Source organism: Danio rerio, chromosome 11 (assembly GCF_049306965.1).
Source record: "Danio rerio strain Tuebingen ecotype United States chromosome 11, GRCz12tu, whole genome shotgun sequence".
In the NCBI taxonomy this organism is placed as follows: Eukaryota; Metazoa; Chordata; class Actinopteri; order Cypriniformes; family Danionidae; genus Danio; species Danio rerio.
The window spans coordinates 15,667,370-15,690,110 of record NC_133186.1 but is presented as its reverse complement, the minus strand read 5'-3'; the positions used below and the strand labels follow the sequence as shown (position 1 = coordinate 15,690,110).

General features: G+C 33.7%; 1 protein-coding gene and 1 long non-coding RNA gene across 4 annotated transcripts in view; one reads left to right on the top strand and one right to left on the bottom strand.

Moving 5' to 3' along the window:
- The window catches only part of LOC141376577 (uncharacterized), a 10,972-nt gene extending 10,030 nt beyond the window's left edge, over positions 1-942 (bottom strand). The window contains exon 1 of the long non-coding RNA XR_012387101.1: positions 819-942. This is a non-coding gene — a long non-coding RNA (uncharacterized lncRNA). The remainder of the gene's footprint in view (positions 1-818) is intronic.
- Positions 1-22,741, top strand: part of slc1a8a (solute carrier family 1 member 8a) — a 26,209-nt gene extending 3,468 nt beyond the window's left edge. For 2 of the 3 annotated variants that reach the window (XM_073916577.1, XM_694211.8), the window contains 10 exons: positions 9,797-9,876; positions 9,973-10,188; positions 11,141-11,183; positions 11,342-11,549; positions 11,639-11,738; positions 17,280-17,513; positions 17,594-17,788; positions 17,977-18,111; positions 18,313-18,409; positions 22,205-22,741. In XM_073916577.1, the coding sequence (XP_073772678.1) occupies positions 9,797-9,876; positions 9,973-10,188; positions 11,141-11,183; positions 11,342-11,549; positions 11,639-11,738; positions 17,280-17,513; positions 17,594-17,788; positions 17,977-18,111; positions 18,313-18,409; positions 22,205-22,369 (1,473 nt within the window). In that variant the 3' untranslated portion in view covers positions 22,370-22,741. Of the gene's footprint in view, positions 1-296; positions 645-9,796; positions 9,877-9,972; positions 10,189-11,140; positions 11,184-11,341; positions 11,550-11,638; positions 11,739-17,279; positions 17,514-17,593; positions 17,789-17,976; positions 18,112-18,312; positions 18,410-22,204 lie in introns of those variants that run through there. The other variant, XM_073916579.1, reaches the window with a different exon arrangement.

Genomic DNA, 22,741 nt, shown 5'->3' with positions numbered 1-22,741 from the left:
TACTAATCAAATAAAAAACATTTAGACAAAAATAAAAACTAACGCAAGCAGGAATGTAACTAGAAACACTTGATAAGGTATTATAGCCTACTGTACTATTCCCTCTTTAAATAAATCTCATTATCAACTACATTTTATCATGGCAACTAAAATAAAGGGAACTAGTGTCTGTTGTCTTCCACATTGTTAATGTGATTGTGGAGGACATTTTCCCTGTCATCCTCTTCATTTTGAGAAGAAGCTGTTACACAGGGCCCCTGAACACACATATTGTCATTAAGTACTTCAATTACTCTGTTGTGGTAATACTATAGTTGCTATGGTAACATCCAGTGCAACATGATCCAGTGCTGTAGTTTTTTTTTTACAATATAGGGTATATTGTACTACACTTTATATTTCATTTTATGAGTTCACTATTCTTAATACGACAGTATTATTCATTGTAAATAATACAAGCCTAAAACATCGGCAGTATACCTTACACTTAAAAACACTAGTATTTATTATAGAATTTATCTTAACCTGTTGGTAAATAGAGTAGCAATATAAAAACCATATAAACATTCTTGGGATAACTATTAAATAGGAGGATCTCTGGAGAGCAACAGCATGAAAAGAATAGGAAACACAAGGCATAGATTGTGAGTCTGCATCATCTGAAGGAGCGAGAGCAGGTCGTTAGCACGTGAGCAGCCCAGCCAGTGTTGAGTGAACGTAAAGAGTTTTGTCCCAGAGGAAACCGGCACATTCACTCACTCGTATTACATGAATGAGCTTACGACATTTGTCAGTGAAATAACGCTATATGCACTTACGTCCATCTCGCGAATGCACTGTCTTCTGCCATTTTCATATATTTGCCGCTTTTCCGCTGCGCGTCAGGACTTAACCTTACTGCGAACTGGGCTGAGCTAATAGCCCGGACCTCTGCTTGAATTCAGAGGCTGAAATCCTTTCGCGTTCTAAGTAAAAAGGTCCCATAGCCAGAGGGAGATTAATGACAACATGCGCATATATTCACTAGCCACGAACAGGAAAAAGAACCGCGGTATTTTTTATATGTTACTGTCTTGAGGGGGAAAAGTTTGTTGTAACGCACGCGTTACTGAACATGTACCAAGTTAAATATTACTAAAATGAATTACTAATGCCTTACATTACTGCGTTACAGGAAAATGTAATACATTACTGTAATACATTACTTTTGTAACACATTGCTCCCAACACTACACACCACACATGATGTGTGACCTTGTTGTGTACTAATATAAGGAATAGTGACTGACGGTATATATGGTGACTATTGACACAGAACTAGCACTAGTTATACTTTGGTCATTTATGAGCAAGATAATAACGGTCAAGTAAAGATAATAAACTGTCTAAAAACATTGTTGCTAAGCTAAGTTAAAAGTGCTCCTGCTAGACTCAGAGATTGGCTGAACAGAGATTGGAAGAAAAAAAAAGAAAGAAAGAAAGAAAGAAAGAACAGGATTCCTTCTTTGTCCCTCTTTCAAGAGAGAGACAGAGAAATAAATAAACAAAAAGAATAAAATATGAAAGAAAGAAAGAAAGAAAGAAAGAAAGAAAGAAAGAAAGAAAGAAAGAAAGAAAGACATAGATGGATTCACAAAACAGACACCTAGTCTGTGTGAAGATACGATACACTGTTTTATCAGGAAGTTGATTCACGTTGGAGGATCTAACACTTTGGCAATTCATAACTGATTGGTTTAGGAGTTAATCCTTATGTATTTGTAAGATCTCATACATACAGTTTGGTACAATTTGCTTATCCCTAATGACAATTGGGTTTAGGGGTGGGGTTGGGTGCCACGCCTCCTTTTAAAAATCTGACTGAACACATATGAATTAGCCACTGAACTGACAAAGCATAAAGTAGTTATGTTTCCTTGTGAGATCAGACTGGAGGATCAGCACATAAGCTCGTAAAGAGATGTGCACCTGCAAAAGACATTGTTCAGTCTGAAATGAGTGAGTGAGTGAGTGAGTGAGTGAGTGAGTGAGTGAGTGAGTGAGTGAGTGAGTGAGTGAGTGAGTGAGTGAGTTGGGGTAGTGTGTGGGGGGATGTTTTCTGTATGATGAATGAATATAGCCTGGATACCCATTAATTTCCTATGGCGGTCACTTTTGACCGGGAACACCACAGGTGTAACAAGTTGGATTAAAACACTGAAAATTCAATGAAAGAGATGATTATCACTTTTACATCTTCAAGTGCAAAGTGTGGAGGATAGCATAAGGCCTTGAGGCAATCAGATGTAAAACACAATATTTATGAGTGATTAAGTTGTAAATTGGTCAGATTTGACCCGAACACGACACGAAGGATATCAACTTAGTTTAAATATTCTATCAATTGATCAGTGTGCAGACATTCATTATGTATGCATAAATTAAATAAAAACGTAAATTAGCAGTATTATTAGACATTTGTCATTAATATAAGATCATAGTTCACTGCCAAACGTCCTGCTGCTGTGCACCTGATGTTGATCATAAATTAGCCATTTTTGAGCAAAACCTGGTTTGCATGATTTCTTCCAAACAAGGTCTATATAATGATAATAATAATAATGATAATATAAAGGGACTAAGCCAAAAAGAAAAGGAATGAATAATAATAATAATAATAATAATAATAATAATAATAATAATAATAATAATAATAATATTAATAATATGCCTATAGTTTGCCACCAAACTTCTTGCTCCAGTGCACTTGATGATGAGCAAAGAAAACCATTTCCAAGCAGCACTTGCATGATTGTTTCAGAGCTACTGTAGGCCTAAATAATAATAATAATTATAATAATAATAATTATATTATTATTATTAATAATAATAATAATAATAATATATATATAATTCTGACTTCAACTATATATATATATATATATATATATATATATATATATATATATATATATATATATATATATATATATATATATATATATATATATATATAACTCTTACTTTGAGGGTGAAGTCACAAGGTCAAATTTGGTTGGCCAATCAGAGGAAAATGAGCGTTTCAGCACAAAAAAACAAAAAATCAATTGTGAGCAAAAGAAAAAAATGGCGGTTTCCTTAGTTTTTCTTTTTTGTTTGAAAACGGATATGGAATGGACGAAACCCTGATTAACGATTCACCATGCACAGGTTTTATTTTCAATGACTAGTAAGAACTTTCCAAATGATTATTTGATGTATTTGTTGGGGAGTTAATTCAAGCCTCAAACAATTGGTAGTACACAATGTTGTAATAAAGTTCATGCGCGCGCGCACACACACACACACACACACACATACACACACACTGTTATGGTGATGTACAAAAAAAACCTGATCTAACATCCACAAACAGAAATTGAAGCATCTTATTTTAAAATTATACTGACATGCAGCGGTGGTGATGAATTACATATCGATTTTACTGTCTGTACTTTATTACAAACATGGCAGGGAGAACCATTCCCCCTCATTACGTTGGGGCTCAAAATTGCAGATTTGGATCCTATTTTAATGTCAGGAAGAGAGTTATTGTGTTTATATCACTCCAATATGAGTGTGGACACACAATACCTGCACACAGTTCTGTCCAAATAGCTTTCAAAAGTAGATTTTTATCATAGGTGATAACATTATATTAGTGAGATAAAAATTGTTCGTCTCCCTCTTTCTCTTCTGCATTGTCAGCCACGCCCTCCTTTCTACTCACTGCGGTCCACGCCCATCATGTAGCATTTAAAAAAATAAATTCTGAGGTAGACTTGAACTGAAAGACTATTAGCTTAATAAACTGTTAGCTTAATAAACTGTTGTTTTAGCTATTTATTAATAGTTATATTAATAGTTATTAATATTAATAGTTAACAAGGTAGAAGTTGGGTTTAGTGGTAACACTTTAGATTAAGGGTCTGAAATAATGCATTAACTAAGCATTAATTAATGGATAATTTGTTCACAATTAAGCATTAGTTAAAAACAAAAGCACTAGTAATTAATTGTTAACTAAAAAATCTTCCCGAATTATGCATTAGCTCAGTTAAATTTGTAAATCAAGATTAACTTGTTCACAATTATGCATCAGTTAAGCATGACCAAACACATAATTCATGATTAACTGAACATAAGGTAAAGCCATTTTAACCATTTTTTACAATTTGATGAGCCATATATTATTAATTTGATTCGTTGTGTAAGTTAACTGAACAACAAGCCAGTAAGTGTGCTTAATTATTGCTGGTTTGCAATTATAAATAGTGTAATAAGCACAGTTAGCAGCTAATTAAGGCTAAAATGTCATTAATACACAACTAATAAAGACAATTTGACCCCCTATTCTAAAGTGAAAGTTGTATCCATATTAAATATGGCACTTATTAGGTGTGATTAGTAACAGCCACCAAACTTACAATATACAAGATATATAATAAAAGAAGCAATCAAATACATTTTATTTAACAACCAAATAAATAAACCCTTTGCTCTAAGATACTGTCTGCATTTTTATTAATTGCATGGCACATTCTATGAGCTCCTCTTGCTGGATCAAAAACTTTACATGTTGAACATGTTTTGTTTAAAAAGTGTTTTCTCCATTATCCATGTTACAAGATTCTCTCCCTGAAGAAGTTTGTTTTTAAGACTTGTGTTGTTGTTCTTAAACCTATTTTGTCCTGTGGAAAAAAAAAATCTACCCATCTTCCATTTCGTGTGCGCATGCTCAATAATCAACTTCCTATAAACTGATTTCATGTGATCGCCATTTTTAAAAGCACAATCGAGACTGCGTTGGGAAGAAACCCAGAAGTACAGCCTGACTCACACAGGAACGTAGTGAACCTGGCTGTATTTCTTATCAGCAAAGAGAAAGTTACAAATTTAATTTCAATGCCTTCTGAGTGACCTGAAAGTCCATTCTGAATGGATAATGAAAATAGAAAGGCATTTTCTGCTACGTTAAGGTAAATGTCACTAGTTAGCTAGTTAGCTAACATTTTCTTTCCCAAGCACACGTTTTAGATGCCATTTATCTAGCTCAAGTTAACAATCTGATTTTTTTCACTATATTAGACTTAATTGCAAAACTGAATTTCGGTACTGGTGATGCAGTGGTGCAGTAGGTAGTGCTGTCGCCTCTTAGCAAGAAGGTCGCTGGGTCGCTGGTTCGAGCCTAGGATCAGTTGGCGTTTCTGTGTGGAGTTTACATGTTCTCCCTGCATTCGTGTGGGTTTCCTCCGGGTGCTCTGGTTTCCCCTCAGTCCAAAGACATGTGGTACAGGTGAATTGGGTAAGCTAAATTGTTTGTCGTGTATAAGTGTTTGAATGAGTGTGTGTGGATGTTTCCCAGAGATGGGTTGCAGCTGGAAGGACATCCGCTGCGTAAAAATGTGCTGGATAAGTTGGTGGTTTATTCCGCTGTGGCGACCCCCAATTAATAAAGGGACTAAGCCGACAAGAAAATGAATGAATGTATTTCGATACAGAAATTAAAAAAAAATAAAGTTCATTTCCTACTAATCAGTAGTATTCAACAGCGCTCTACAAAAATGACTGTGGTTGGCCATGAAGGTAATTTTACCACTGTTTACCAATTGGAAACACAGCTGAGCAATTGACTGATCTTTATGGCTTTAAAACTCTCCAGTTTCCATGTATCTGTGTTTGCACTCAGTGAAGTGCGGTGAACTGATGACCTTCATGGCCAATCACTGTCATTTCTGTTGAGCACTGGCAAATACTATAGCAAATCAGCACTGTTTAAGAACACACTCAGTGGCACTTAAATGTTAGTGGAAAGTGGAAGTTTTTTAAAATTTCAGTACCAGAACAACACTATTACAGACAACATGAGGGTGTGCTACAGAGGACTGCATCGTTTTAGCTCTCACCGGGTTACATGGACTGAAACAGGGAAGAGTCGTCAAGGTGTTTACCTGGTGCAATGGCCGAAGCCTAGGAGAACAATTAAGCGTATTACCCTTAAAGAGATTGTGATTTTGTTTGATGGCTAATCTGTTTTTATTGGTTTAAATTAAACTTAACTGAATGATATTAAAGTGATGTTTTACACTATAAATTTTCAAACCGCACACTGCAAATTTTAGATAGTAGATTTAACTACCTTGGAGTTAACACTCCCTCAGAGTTTTTATGGGAACCACTATAAGTGTTAAAAATAACACTTTTGAAAGTGTTAACATTATCAACACCAAGAGAGTGTTAATTAGCAAACTCTTATTGTGTAAAATATCTGTTACATTTCCGGAAAAAACAAAACAGCAGCTGTGGTTGCCAGAATCTTTCTGTGAAAAATATGGAAGTTTTATAGAACTGTATAAATGTAGGAAGAATAACCATATTTCTTGAACTGATACAATGTTTAGTTTACAAAATAATAGCTTAGTGCAGAAAAATGTAAAATCTTTAGATGCAATAATGTGTTCATGTGTGATTGCAATTAGCAAACAGATTTTGACTGCATTAGTAACTACACAGTTACCTTTATACAAAGAAAGATGCAGCATAATATCAAATACTCTCAGTTCATCTTGGACTTGAACACAGACGCTACTATCTTCCACAATGGTGACACAAAAAAAAGTTTTGCTGTTTTTTTTTTTTTTTTCATTTTTTGATTTTACGGAAAAATACCAGCAGCTGTGGTTGCCAGTAATCTGCTGTTTTTAACATTTATAAATTCAGTTTAGAGAATATTTCTGTTAAAAACACATTCCATAGTCTGTATTTTTTTTTTTTTTTTATCAAACTCACACTGCAAATTTTAGATTTGGTAGATTTAACTACCTTAGAGTTAAAATTAACACTCCCTCAGTGTTTATATGGGAACCACTATAAAAGAGTTAAAATAACACTTTTGAAAGTGTTAAAATTTTTAACACTCAGAGAGTGTTAATTAGCAAACTCTTTTTGTGTAAAATATCTGTTAAATATATGTCAAAATACTGGCAGCAGTGGTTGCCAGTAATCTGCCCTTTTCAACATTTCACATTCGTGAATTCAGTTTGCAGAATATTTCTGTTAAAAATACATCCCATAGTCTGTATTTTTTCATTTGAACACACTTAAGCCTTAAATTCCAGAGCAAAATCCTCACTAGTGTCCTCACTACAGAGGGTTGAACACTTAGACAGTGAAGAAGTTAACGAGACAATTAAGTGTCTAATTAAAGGAGGATTGAGAATTATTAATGAACAACTGTTAACAAGCAGAATCACTGAAGGAAAGAAAAACACAAATTACAGCCAAAACCAAAGATGAAACCAACTGAGAAAAAAAAAACTCTAAATAAAATTTGAATGAATAAAAATAAAACAAATTACACAATAAAATGTTTTTTATTTTTCAACATCTTTAAAACAACAACTTTTCATCACATTTAACAAGTCATCATGGAGCTTCACTTACTACTGACCTTTATTTCTGTCATGTGAAAAAAAGCTCTTAATGAAATTTCTGTTGTTCTGTTGTTATCTTGGTTGCAATAGCTATTAGTGTTAATCATACTATTTATACATATAGTAAGGAAAGCCAAAAGAAAATTAAAGTGTCAGTCTGAAGAGATTATTTATGATATTAATGCCATCTTTTCCTATTTGTATTCTAGTTCAGTATCAAAAATTAATAATCTACATAAATGAAACCACTTAAGCTCCAACAATTAATAACTGTTTAACAGGTTTAAAAACACCATTTACAATGGGAATGTTTGATCTACAGCAGAAATGGAAAAAACACACAGAGATCAACAATTAGTCTTTGAATCTCAATAATGGTGACAAACAAAAAAGTCAATTAAAAAAACAACCCAGAACAAAAAACACTCTAGTGAAATATTACCTCCCAAAAACAACACAAAATAAAGGAAAAGAAAGAGATTGTAAAACCATAAAGCTGCATAATTTATTTATGCTGCAATGCATGGGAGCAGCGGGAGCTTTGTAGTATGCTGGCACCCACCATGCATTGCGGCGTGAACTATGCAGCTTTATTCTTTTTAGTAACCATGGTTGAGGTCCATATCCTGATTCTTGATGTCTGTGTGTCATCAATTATCGCTCAAGCTCAAAGGTTTAGTGCATGACACTCCAATTATTAACGGTATCCTAATTGTTTGTTGAATATCTATGAAGGGCAGTAGACTGCAAGCAGGATTGTCCCATGCAGCTTTAATACAAGTATATTTGCATTTTTTTTATGAATCACCTTATTATACACTTGAAATTATATCTGTAACAATTAAGCAAGAACAGTATAGTTTCTCACATCATTTCTTCCTATAACTAATAAGTTTTTAAAACACAGTTATAAAAGTCAGAGGAACATTAAGACAGAAGTGTAAAGCATCAAGATCTCTACTAAACAGCCTCTGATCTCCATGATGGTGAGGTCAAATTAAATATTTTTAATAAAAAATATTCTTACAGAAATGACGTCTGTAATCAGTGAAGCTGTTAATGCTGTTATTTAAATTGAGTTGTTTAATCCTCTGTTTTAATTCAGTTGGTTTGGTGTGACGCTGTCTTTAGTTTCATTTCTTCCTTCAGTTTCTTTTTCCTTCAGTGATTGTGCTTGTTAACAGCAGGTGTTCAACAGCAGGTGTCTGAATTCACTTATTTGTGGTCATTCACAATGGCTGCGTCCGAAACCGCCTACTACTCAGTAGGTACTGCATTTGAATTTAACCGTACTACTCGGCCGTTAAAAAGTACGTTCTATACAGTATGAATGTGAAAAGTATGAATGGAATTCGGATGTACTACATCCGCCATTTTGTCATGGTCACGTGACCTACCTGCGTCAGTTGCGCCGCCTCACTTCCATTCATGAATTCTCTCACGGGGCAATATGGGATAGCGCAGCGTGCATGGGATGCACACTTCAGAATCTCGCCGGAAGTAGGAAGTCATCCGAGTGCTTCTCGCGTACTGATTTTCGAATTCTATGAATTCGGACATACTACTCGGCTCGCATACTGATTTTAGCGTACTATATAGTATGGAAGTATGCGGTTTCGGACGCAGCCTCTGTCTAGTGGACTAAACTAATTGACTAATTTAAGGGCCAGGTGAATGAGGGTGTAGGGCAAGATCAGACACTCTGATTAGTTTCCCAAAAACAGGGGTTTCTACAAAGGTAGATACATGTTACTCTGAATGACAAGGAGGGAATCAGCTTATAATGCCGAGAGGGTTATTTTACCTTTATCTAACTCTAGAATTTTAACACTTTACTCTGAATTACTTCAACACTTGAAATTTAACACCAATGAATTTGCTGTGCATAGATCATGGAAACAAACACATACAATTCACTACAGGTCTGCCCATATGGGTCTGTCATTGGAAAGGACAGGCTGTCAAGAGCAATTAAGAAGTAGGGTCTTCTGATAGGATGGGAAAACTCAATCTGTGAATAATAATGAGAAACTGACTAGACTGTTTGCTGGATTGACAAATGAGTGCTACGTCACCAATTTTAATACTGCCCCAATAATGATTTTTAAACTCGGAAAATAAAATTAGCAGACAAAAGCTCAAATGTATCCCGTTTTCCCTACAATTAAAGCTAACAGGTGCTAATGTTGTCTTAATTGATGCTCAGCACACACACACACACACAAACATATCATAGCTTTGCCATCATGTCACAGATCAAGTATTTAGAATACAGTACTCTGAAACTTTGAAATTGTACAAAAGTCTTTTTCTATTAAAACCTCTTTCTCTGTTCTTGAAATCAGGCAAAAATTTATTTTTCCTTTCCTGGTGAGCTGCTCATGCGAATACTTAAAATGTTGATTCTCCCCCTAATCACCTCCAGGTGAAGTTATAATTCTTTCTCATTTGCATATTTATACATTTTAAAAATACATTGTATGAATGTCTCCCCTTATCAGTTCTTACTGTCTATCCATAGCTTAATGTCTGGACTATCATCTATGGAGTCAAAAGCCTGCTGCAAGATGGGGGTTTTGACTGTCACCTACTACCTTTGGACCACCTTCATTGCTGTAGTGGTTGGCATTGTACTTGTTTTAATCATCAAACCTGGATATGGTACAGACATGGAGAGTAACAGACTGGGAAATGGACAGGTCATGACGTCTGCAGATGCACTGCTGGATCTGGTCAGGTTTGACTATCCAGAATAGACAGTTTGATAATTTTTATTTGCCAACAAATAATCCTTATTGGCCCTGGACAAATTTGCCTATTAGATTTAATATTGTAAAAATTAAGATGGTTCACCCAAACAAAAAAATATATATATGACCCATGTTTTTTTTTTTAAACTGCAGTGTGATAATTTGTCTTCAATGTGACAGAAAAAAAGAAATGTTCAACTTAAATAATAATAATAATAATAATATTAAAAATACATGTAAAAGAAAAAATAATTGTAAATTCAATAAGCACTAAATCATTTTAAAATGAATCTTAGCTTTTCTTGGAATATTAATGATTGTTATTAGTTTGAATTGGAACTTATCCTCAAATTGGTTGGCCAGATTTATCAGTTTAAATGATTTGTTTATGAGTCAGACTGCTCTGGGTTCTGAAATATACTGCTCTTTAAACAAACCTATATATTTGACTTTATGTACTACATAGAAATGCAATATCAGTGTAATACATTTGACACAAATCAAGAAATGGTTTTAGAATGGCCTCAGGGTGAGTAAATGCTGACAGTATTTCACTCTTGGGTGAACTATCTTTGTAATATCAGCTGTATCATTTTCAATATGTAATTGCCCCTTTTTATTTAGTACATAAGTCCCTCAAAAACACACAAAAAATTTCCACACATAACTTAACTGTCATTCAAAGGAAAAAGTTCCCCATGACTGGGGAGTCTAGGCCATCCTATATAGTGCAATCCTATTAAACAGTGGAGTGATTAGGATATTTTTAGTAATCTCTACAAAGTAAGAAGCAGAGGACCCTCCCACCCCCTATGAACAGAGTGAGCTGCTGTTAGTCTTATGCTACCACACTTGACAATAGCTGTTAATATGTACAACATGTCAAAGGGGATGCATATACTGGTCACTTTATGCTTATACTTTTTTTTTCATCCCCAGAAATATGATCCCCTCCAATCTCATTGAAGCCACATTCCAGCAGGTATGTAAACTAGATAAACATGTATTGAAAAATGAACAATACCAAAGTTCCTTTCAACTATTCATTACCAGTTAATTGTAACAACTCCATATACAGCTTTTGATAATGTAAAAAACAAACACACACACACAAAATTAATTTTCTTTTTGTCATTTCAGTATAAAACAGACCTTATTCCAATTATAAAAACACCATTGAACCCTGGAACCCAAAATTTCTTCTACTTGATGCCTGATGACAACAATCCCAAGGGTCGAACAGTCTTGTTGGAACTTACACCTGCTCCAGACATTGAGTATAAGACTCGTCCAGGCAGCAGTCAGCAGATGAATGTACTTGGCATTGTTATTTTCTCTGCCACAATGGGTAAAACATCTGCCCTCACCAAACTAAGCATATTTACTTAGTAAAATCATAATCATATGCATAAATATAACAAAAGGGTTTTCATTTAGGTCTCTTACTTGGTAAAATGGGTGAACGGGGAGCTCCTCTGGTGAACGTTTGCCAGTGCATCAATGAATGCGTGATGAAGATCATTAATGCAGCAGTTTGGTAAGAGAAAAAAAGGTAGTACAAATACTTGCTCAAAGAGAGTTTTTAGTATAGATTACAGGCAACCACAGCTACCAGCATTTTTCCGTAAAATCAAGAGGAAAAAAAGCAAAATAGTGTTAAACCTTTTTGTGTCACCATTGTGCAGGATAGTGTGATCAAGTAAAAGATGAACTGAGAATGGCTGCTGTTATGCTGCATTGTCTTTTATTTTAAGATAATTGTTTAGTTACTAATGCAGTAAAAATCTATTTGCTAATTGCAATTACACATGAACATATCAATGCAATTACTGATATTATGTTTTTGTGAACTGAGCTATAACAGTACTCAATACCAAAATGCTCACATTATTCTTGTGTTAAGAAATTTATTTTAAAAGCAAATGACAGTTGTTTAAATTAAGTTTAATTTAACTTTCAGCTTCAGAAAATAAAACTATCTCAAATGTATATGTAATAAATGAATATTGTATCAGTTAATGAAATACGATTATTTTTCGTAAATTTAAACAGTTCTATAAAACTTTCAGAAAAGTTCTGGCAACCACAGCTGCTGGTATTTATCCGTGAATTCAACGGATTTATTTTAACTATGTAGGTGCTATATAGCAATAAAAAGGTACTAAATAGCCCCATTTGACAAATATAGCACCAATCTTTTTAAGGTGAATAGGTAAACAAGGTAAGGTAAATAAATGTCCGAATGATTTGGACATTTTAAAACAGCACTGTTTCTGTCAACTAGCAGCTTCAAAAATGAAAAAAATAAATAAATAAAATAATAATAATAAAATAAATTTTAACATTCTTTAATAAAGGGACCAGTGATTTATACTTTGTATCCTTCTGAAGTGTTTGAAACATTTTCTATAATTTTATTTTTTTAATATCTAAATTCCAAAAGCAAAAAACCTGCAATGAAATGACACTAAACAATAATTAATAATGCATTACTTAATATTAAAATATATTTTCGGACTCAAAAACAAGATCGACTCAACAAGAATGCAAAGATCAATCTAAAAATAATAAAACCAATAATCAAATAATATAACTATGAAAAATATTACTATAAAAACATATAAGAAAAAGGGAGGCAACAAATACTGGGTTAATACCCAAACACAAACTGTATTATTCCCTTCGGTCTTCTTCCCTGTTCCTTACAGTTGAGATGCAAGGTCCAGATCTTATGTAAACTATGATTAATGACATGTCTAAGGAAAAATATTACCAGTGTGCAAAATACGTCAGTGAAGGACACTTAAGTACTATTGCATTTCATTAAAATGTGTTTTGGACAAAAAATAAATAAATAAATAAATAAATAAATAAATAAATAAATAAATAAATAAATAAATAAAACAGGTCTGCAGGGCTTAAAGTAAAAAAAAATCCTGAGCCTTACCTTTTTTTTGGGGTGGGGGAGGTGAGGGGAGGGGTACTGTAATAACAAGTGCTTAAATAACAAGTGCTATAAAATGGTAAAGAACTGAACTGCTAAACTGAAGATTAGAAGTGAAATCAAGGCCATTATCACTCATTTTTTCTGGGATGTGTAAGCAAAGTCTTGCAAACTCTTTCCTTTTAAGACTTTTAAACCAGAAGATGGAGCTGGTCCAGTGGAGGAGGCTGAGGGTCTGCTGTTTGTCCAATCATGTTTTTTGCTTCTGTCAAATAAAAGTATCATGCTACCTCAAATCGATCGCTCCACAGAAAATATGCATTTAATTAATGCTCCGCAGTTATTATTTCACAAAATTATTGTCACATAAATGACAATGAACCTCAAGGGCTCTATTTTGAGGATCCAGGCCCAAAGCGCAGGGCGAAAAAGCATTAAAGGCATGTCCGAATCAACTTTTGCTCTTTTAAGTAAGGAAAAATCCTCTTTGCGCCACAGCACATTGTTTAACATGTTGAGCTTAATCTCTTAATAAGTTATAGGTGTGTTTTGAGAATAAACCAGTCTCATCTCCTATTTCCTTTGTGCCATAGGGCATTTGCTATTTACATGACGGACTTTGTAAGTGGAAAACTGAGCGTTTCACTAGTAAGAAAACAGTTAAACAGAGCATCTGCAGCAGGAGAATGAGACAAGCCCAGCTCCAGCTTTGAACTTTGGGGTGGGGCAAATAAGCGCAAACTAACTTTTATTTTAAAACTATTTGTACTGCAGACTTGCTTTAGTGATGTTTGCCAAGTTTTGCAAGAAAACTCCAGAAAACATGTTGCTCTCCATGAGCTATATGGGTGAGGTACATTTAGTGACCAAAGCCATCCTTTTTTCAGCTTTTAAAAATGTTTGTTATATTGTTACATTTTTGATTATTTATAAAATGTGTTCATCATTTTCAAGATCATATAACCAAAATTCATGATTTCCTGAGGTTCGAATTAGTCTGTGTATTTTTTTTTATCATGTATCATTGTGCAATCAAAAATATTTTATTTTGCTTTTCTTAAAAAAAATAAACTTTAAACTGTCAATACTATTACCACAATTACAAAAGGAAAACTGAATATTTCATTAATCACATATTGGACAATTTAAAAATATTTTAATCCTGATTTCATTAGTATATGATCTTTGCAGTTATAGCAAGTAGAATGCTTGGCTGAAAAGTTGTAAAACTGTAATTTGTTACTGTCAATTCAGTTCCAATTTAGTAACTACCCATTAGGATTTTTCTTGCTATGATTTATTTTTTATTTCTAAACATTACTAAAACCATCCATGACAGAGTTGACAAACAATAAAACAAAAACTTTTTATTCCCTTAAATTAAAACACTTAATCATTTATGTTTGTCAAAAGCTGAATTATAAAAAAAATTAATTTGCTTTAAACTTGAAATAATTGCTGTTTTTAAAAAGTTTTATTAACTTTTTAAAATGTAAAATACGCAATAGAATCACCTATATTGCTTTTAATGCATATAATAATCTTTACAATAACTGTATTTTTGTCACTATGCTGGAATTTACAAATTTGAAAAAAATATCAACATTCCATACCATTTTGTGATTTTTAAAAATATTAATGTTATTATCAATTGTTATGTAATGCACCAACGCCAATATGGGCATTAGTATTTTTCTAACTAACAAACTAATTTTTGAATAGCAGATTTTCTTTGCATATTAGCCTACTTGTTAGTGGTAGATAATATACATTACCATTTATAGCCTATCAAAAAAAAAAAAAATTCTGATTTTATTTCGCATATAACATGTTTTAATCGACACACAAATGACGTTTCGCGTGCTTTATCACAGTGTTCTTTGTGTGTGCGTTGGCCTGCTCCCTAAAACACTGAATTATCAATATTTATTCTATTCATTATTGAATTCTGAATTTTTTATTTTTTATTGCACTATTGTTAAGCACATCAGTGAACAGTGACAGCTTTAGATATCTTGTGTATGATTTTAACGGTTTTCCCTCATCAGTTAAAAAGTCCAATAACAAAGGAGATCACATATGATCATTTGAGAGATTTAAAGGGAAAAAAGGACAACACGTCAGTCGACAGCACATTACATGTGAGTCAGTGATATTGAAATGAGTTCAGTTACTAACTTCTCTATATTGATTAACTTATACAGATGAGGGACACGCAGCAGCGCGCGTCGAGAGAAGAGCGCGCGTTTGGAAAGACCAAGCGAAAGCAAGATTATGTGTGGATATGTGTCAAAATATTGATGTTTTTGACACAAACTGCAACAAAGTGCTTTGCAATCGTGTTTGAATTTTGTGTTGCACTTTCCACGAACTTTACTACTGAAACTGCCTGTGATTTGTCAGTTTCTGTGAGTCATTAACAGATAGTGAACTTAAAATTTGCTCTTTCCATGAGAAAAATGCTATAATGTTCAAGCTGGCTCAGTATATCTCCCGATTATCCGACTTAGTGCTGCTGAACTTTTTGTGTTTTTAAGACTCTCTATTGTATGAACTACGACTGCATGGTAATGCGTTTGGTAATGCGCGCTCAGACGTGTGATGCGCACAGAAACCTGCGCTCTATGCTGAATTAGTTTCTCTTTCATCTTTTGCAGCCTGAATTGATTAATTTTTTTAAGCTCACGGTCACATCTTATGCTGCTTTCTCAGTTATGAAACGCATCGCAAAAAAAAAAATTGTTGTTATCTGATGTAGGGCCAGGGTGGGCCAAGCTTCTGATTATTCCTCTCACTTTAGACTTTACCTTTTAGCTTGTTTTTATCGGCGCAATATGGGTTTATTGCATGTAGGCTACGAATCAGATTATGAAGATTGATTAAGAGCATGATTTTCCTTCAATGCATCCTATCCATAAGTTGTTTTATTTTTTTATTTTTTAATGATGGGGACAATATTCACTGGCAACAATTTCAGAAGATGACATGACCGGAGCTGGCTCCGCATATGGATCTAGAGATTCGACGTGTTTGTCTATTTAACCTTTTTTTTTTAAACAAGCCCCACAAATAGCTAAATTCAAATGATTGGTTTGCCTTTCTCGTTTGCCACGAATGCAAAATGTTCCCAGATTGGTGATGTAATAGGTTTTCCACCGAGGCTGAACTTGAACTTGCTGAATCGCCCCTAACGTCATAAATGTAGTCTTTGGCAACATAACAGAAACGTTGTGACAAGATAAAAAGAAGCCCGGTGCTTTTTTGTATGTCAGTAGAAAACGACTGAATCAGCTGGTTTATTGTGCGCGAGTCGTGTTGCTGTTGATGTTATAATTGTAATTTGAATAATATTGTGATATTCAAGATCTGTAAAGTACAGCTCTGGATAACTTGAAACAGCGACCACAAGTCTCTCCTCCTTCATTAAAAGTTTGCCATAGTCGCCTAACCCAAACCCTTTCATTTGATTGAAGAAAGAAAAAGACGCGACTGAGGTAACACGCTTTTTCCGCTCGAGCACACAGAGCGCAACGGCAAAACACTCGCGGCCGTTAGTAAATCATTCAAAAATTGCCCCATTTGCAGCCAAACTTTAAAAATATCTAAAGTATATTTTAACTGATACCATTACCATTAACTGATACCATTAATCTGCTACAAACGCACCCTTTCGGTTAATGGTTAATCAGTTATTTTGAGCATCCCTGATTAAATTGCATGCACAGGCTCTAAAATATTTTTTTTCCCTCACGGCCGCACGCCGGAGATCCGGCATGGTGCTGGAATACTTTAAGCCCTGGGTCTGTAAAACCAAGAAAAAATTCAATATTTCATATAAGTAGATCGCGTTATTAATCTGCAATTGTCTTTTTTCAATAAATGTGCCATCAGATATTTTCAAATATATGGAAAAAGTCATCGACCTTTTCTAATCATGAATCAGGTTAACTTATTAATCTATTTTAGTTGCCAAATTAAAAAGAGTTTTTCATACAGTACAATAAAAAATGTGAATAACTGTTTAAGATGAACATACAAAGTCATCGATTTAGGCATTTGAAGAATCACAGACTTGTGAACCATACAGCTAGTACCTAACATGCTGTTTCAACTTCTATTTTCCATATTTGATAGGTATTTTCCTTTTGGGATCATCTTCCTTGTGGCTGGCAAAATACTGGACATGAGTGATCCGTCTACACTTGGAAAGAAACTAGGCTGGTATGGGGTGACAGTTCTGGCAGGCTTGTTTGTGCACGGGCTAGTCCTGCTTCCACTTTTTTATTTTATTTTGACTGGGAAAAATCCTTTCACATACATTAGAGGGCTTTTGCAAGCCATGGTAATTGCCCTAGCCACATCATCCAGGTAAAATTAACTCTTCTAAAAAAATGTTTTAATTATAAATTTGCGCTCGTCAATGTGAGACTTTCTTCTCATTCCTACAGTTCAGCAACACTTCCCATTACAATGAAATGTTTGTTGGAGAACTGTCGAGTGGACAGGCAGATTGCTCGATTTGTGCTGCCAGTGGGAGCAACCATTAACATGGATGGAACTGCACTTTATGAAGCAGTTGCTGCTATTTTCATTGCCCAGGTCAATGAGTACGAACTGGATTTTGGACAATTGATCACCATCAGGTACTTATAAGACAGCAGAGTTGTAGCCACATGTAGTCAAGACTAGATAATCAGCCATTTAAAATTATTTTCTAATTGACCATTATTCAGTATATTGAAGGGAGAATGCATTACAAACTAGAAACTAAATCAGCTCATCTGACATAATCAGTTCTGTCATGAAAACATGATATTGTGATTTCCAACAGTATAACCGCGACCGCTGCCAGCATAGGTGCTGCTGGAATTCCTCAGGCAGGCCTTGTAACCATGGTGATAGTTTTGACATCTGTCGGATTGCCACCAGATGACATCACTCTGATTGTGGCCATTGATTGGATCTTGTAAGTTGAGATAACATTTATCTTTTGAAAAAAAGAAAGATCATATCTTATGGTAGATATCAGTTTCATTATTAAAATGATTCCATTGATAATTAAAATATAAAATATGAATACATATTATAAAACGCTTAAGACTAATTATTATTAAACAGTAATTTGCATGAGAAAAAAATATAAATATTTTATGCCTATTGTTTAAAGAGATCGCTTCCGAACTATGATCAACGTACTAGGAGATGCTCTAGCAGCTGGAATCATCGGTCATTTGTGTCGGAAAGACTTTCCACCAGACAGAGCGGTAGGTTCATTTTATTAGAAAACTTGTCGATAATGTCATTGTTTAAATCTTAATAAATTCCTTAAATGGTAAATATTATATAAAGTTACTGTTATATTATTATTATTTTATTATTATTATTATTATTTTAAAAAACTTGACTTAAATAGACTCATAGACTCAATTTTTTTTTTTTTTTTTTTTTTTTTTTGCTAAGTATGGGTAAGATTATTTCTGATTGTACAGTAAATGTTAAAGGGATGGTTCACCTAAAACTGAAAAGTCTATCATTCCTTACCCTTGGCCAATGAGTTTTTTTTTTTGTTTTTTTTTCCTGTTAAATACATAAGAAAATCTTTTGAAGAAGGCTAGAAACCTGTAACCATTGACATCCATAATTGGAAAAACAAATGTTGTGGAAGTCAATGGTTATAGATTACTAATGGCTCTTTCCACTGTGTAGTTTGGTACAGTACAGTTTGGTGAAATTTTATGATAATTTCTGCAGTCAAAAGAGACAAAAAATTTAACCGTACTATGTGACTCTTTTGGAACCCTTTCCAAAGGGTAACTAGCACATAAAAGGGTACCAAAAGGCAAAGCTAGACGCCAGCTGAATGCTATTGGTTTACAGAGAAATGTCACTAGCGTGTGCAACAAGCCAGGAGAATAAAAACACAAGAAGCTCCAGTTTTAAATACACAGCCGAGACTTACATTGTATTTATATATACATATTATAACAAGCCATGATCGACCAGAGTACAAACATATCTTGTCATCTTGATGAACAGCCATAAAGCCATGAAGAGGAACAGAATCTGCCCTGTGTCCTGTTGTTGTTTATGAGGTTGTTTTAAAGTGTGAGTGGTATCATTTTCTCTAGAGAGCTCTATTTTCTGCACTTGCTGACAATAATGTATATGTGATTATTGACAATGACAAAAAACTTTTATCAGGTACACTGTAAAAAATTACTGTTAAAAAACGGTCAGATTCTACGGTAAAATAATGTTTTTTCACTAAAACGGTAATATTCTGTTAAAAACAGTGCTTTCTGGGTAACATTTTTGTTTTCGAGAAAGTAACCAACTGCAGAAAACTGTGAGCTAACAGAGTTCAGATTCGATGTTTTGAAGTCAGTGTTTGAAATCACGCTTTGTGTCCTTGTTCACTATTTCATACACTAGTTAACTAATATAGTTCACCTGACAGTTTTAATGAACACTAATGAGTGAATTCAGACACTGATGAACACCTGCTGTTAATAATTACAATTACTGAAGAAAATAAACAAGAAACACAAACAGTGACTTGAGTTACAACATTAAATAAAATCAAATAAAATAAAACACCTTCAGTCTCAGCAGAGGATCATTAAACAACTCCACAAACAACAGCAGACACACACTTATTACTGACTGATTTGACTTTCATACTATTCTCATTGAGATCCAACAGAAATTAATGTGTTTTTTGTGTCACCGTAATGGAGTGAGGGGCTGGTTTAGTTGGGCTCTTCACCCTTGAACTTATTAATTCAGACTGTCCAATTACTATAATAAAAAAATATTACAATGCTTGTATTATAGCAATCAAGTTGGAAAGTCAATAAATAGAGAAATCTATTTGTCTGAAATTAGTTCTGATATATGATTTGTTATAAATCTGGAAGAAGGGCCTCATACAATAGATTTTATGCTTAGTTGCAGGTATTAATTTAATTAATGAGAAGTGGAAACAGAAAAGATTCCTCCGTAATTACTTAACAGTTAAGAACTAACATACAAAAACAGTTCAGTTATGACAAATACACACTCAGACCTCATGAATCTGACCTTGTATCTCAACAATGGTAACATCTCAAATGTTTCATGCTGCAATGCATGCTGGGAGTGGCACAGTACAAATATCCCAGCATGCATTGCGGTATAAATAAATGTTGTATAATGGTCTAACAGTTTTGTTTATTTGTGTTTGATTCTGCTGTTGTTTATGTTTAGACTTTCAGTTGCCTGTTTGTGAGTTAAACTGTTAATTTTGTTAGTTGTCACCATTATTGAGGTTCATATGCTGATTATTGATGTCTCTTTGAGTGTGATTTACACCATAGGGCAGTGTTATTGTCCAAGATATTCTTAAAAACTTCCAGAAATCATTGCCATATATAGACATGTAATGTAAAACAATAGATTTAACATTTAATAGGAGCAGTAATTTTTATTATACTAAATGAGAACAGACTCTGCCATTTAATAGCAACATGAACATCACCAGATCTTATTTAGGTTTTAGGCTGGCTTGCCACAACAAAGGAGCTTTTTAAACAAAGTTCTTAACAATGGCAACCGAAGATATATAAATGTTAAAAATAACAGGGCTAAGAGCCCAACTAAAGCAAACTCTGTTCTCCATGATGGTGATGTAAAACTTTAACTTTTTATCAAGAAGAACTTTAGTAGATGTTATACAAAAATACATGTATTAAGTAATAAGTGTAGCTGGTGATGATGTTTGTAGAGTTGTTTAATCATCCGCTGATCATTTAAATGATTTAATCATTATAAAGCTGTGACTAAAGTTGTAGTTTTGTATGTTCTGTTCTTGTTTTTTCCCTTCAGTATTTCTTCATTTGTTCATTGTTAATCCTCAATTATCATTTAATTAGTCAGTTAATTAATGAATTTACTTCAGCTTTGCTACATGTTTCTTGAACACTCAGTAGTGTGGACACTTCAATAAAAACTGAAGTATTTGCTCTGGGGTTTAAAGGGTTAAAGGTGTGAGAGGTAAAAACACAGTGTAAAAATGTATTTTAACAGTAATATACTGTTAATTTACACTACTGAAATAGACTGTAAAAAAACAGTAGATTGCTGGCAACCACAGCTGCCAGTAGATTACTGTTAAATCAAGGAAAAAACAGTATTTTACTGTAAAACCTGAAGCTAATTTCTTCTGTCTGTCACCGTTGTGGAGGAGAGTAGAGCCAGTGTATGAGTTAAAGATGAACAATGAACTGCTGATGTTATTCTGTATGTTTCTTTATTTAAAGATAGCGGCTGTTTAGTTGCTGATGCAGTCAGAATCTCTGTGGTGATTCCAGATTTACATGTATGTGTGCTGTTGTGAAAAATAAGACATTAGAGTTAAACCGAACTTTTCTAATTAACTAAAATAAGTTATCATTATAAGTATGCTTCTAAGCATATATAGCACATTACTTCATAAACTCAATCAGCAGTTGACCAAGTTGAGGCAGTTGCTTTCAGTGAGCAAAATGAGTTCACTTGAGTATTGTGTAAATCAATGTAGTCCATGTATTTTTACAGCAACATACTGTAAAATAACAGTACATTGCTGGCAACTGCAGCTGCCAGTATTTTACTGTTTTTTAACGGGATAATTTTTAACAGTGTATAAAACAAGTCAAGGGTGAGTAAATAAGAACTTAATTTTTATTTTTGGGTGAACTATTCTTTTAATAATTATATATAACTTAAATAGATATTTTTAAAGACTGGTGCCTGAAATTAAGTATAAAAAAGTGATAGTAATTATGTGTTTTTGTGTTGTTGTTTTTAATGTTTTTCTGTTTTAATGGTAATTTTGGAACATTTTTAAAGTCAAATTTATAAAGTATTGAGTGACATGTAATTACATGTTTTGTGAGGTGCACATTAGGGTATAGTTTAGGGTATGGCAAAATTTTACTATGCGGAGGACATACTGCATGCACTCAACACGGGACCTTAAATTGGACTTAAATTTTAAGAGCAATAAGCTTGTTGATGCTTTATGACTTTCTTTTTTTCAGGCAAATGAAAATGGAGGTGCAAAAGACCCCCGGGCTGACCATGACATGGAGAATGTGCCTTTGACTGAAGTACCACTGCTTGCTGGCAAAGATTGTATATTCGAGGTGGTTGGGGACACAGTTTTTGAACGACCCACAGTCTACTACAATATATGTCAAGTCTGAGTCATATACAGTAACTGTTGCCTTGCAGATATCCAAGAACCTCTTTTTGGAGCTGCATTTCTGCCACTGTGCCATAAAGAATGAACACTAGTTTACACACTTTTTATATTGACAATAGAGTCTTTTTTTTTTTCTTTTTTTACAGCCTAATACATTCAGGCATCTTTTCCTATTGAAGTGAAATACTTCTATTTACAAGGAAAGACCTATACTGTTGAGGGAAAAATTATTATAATTCTTTATTCTTCTTTAATTACTTCTCAAGTGATATTTAAAGGATCAAAGACATTTTGGCAGTATTTACATTTTTTTTCTTGTGGATAAAGTCCTGTTTGTTTTATTTTGGAATAAAAGCAGTTATTACATTTTTAA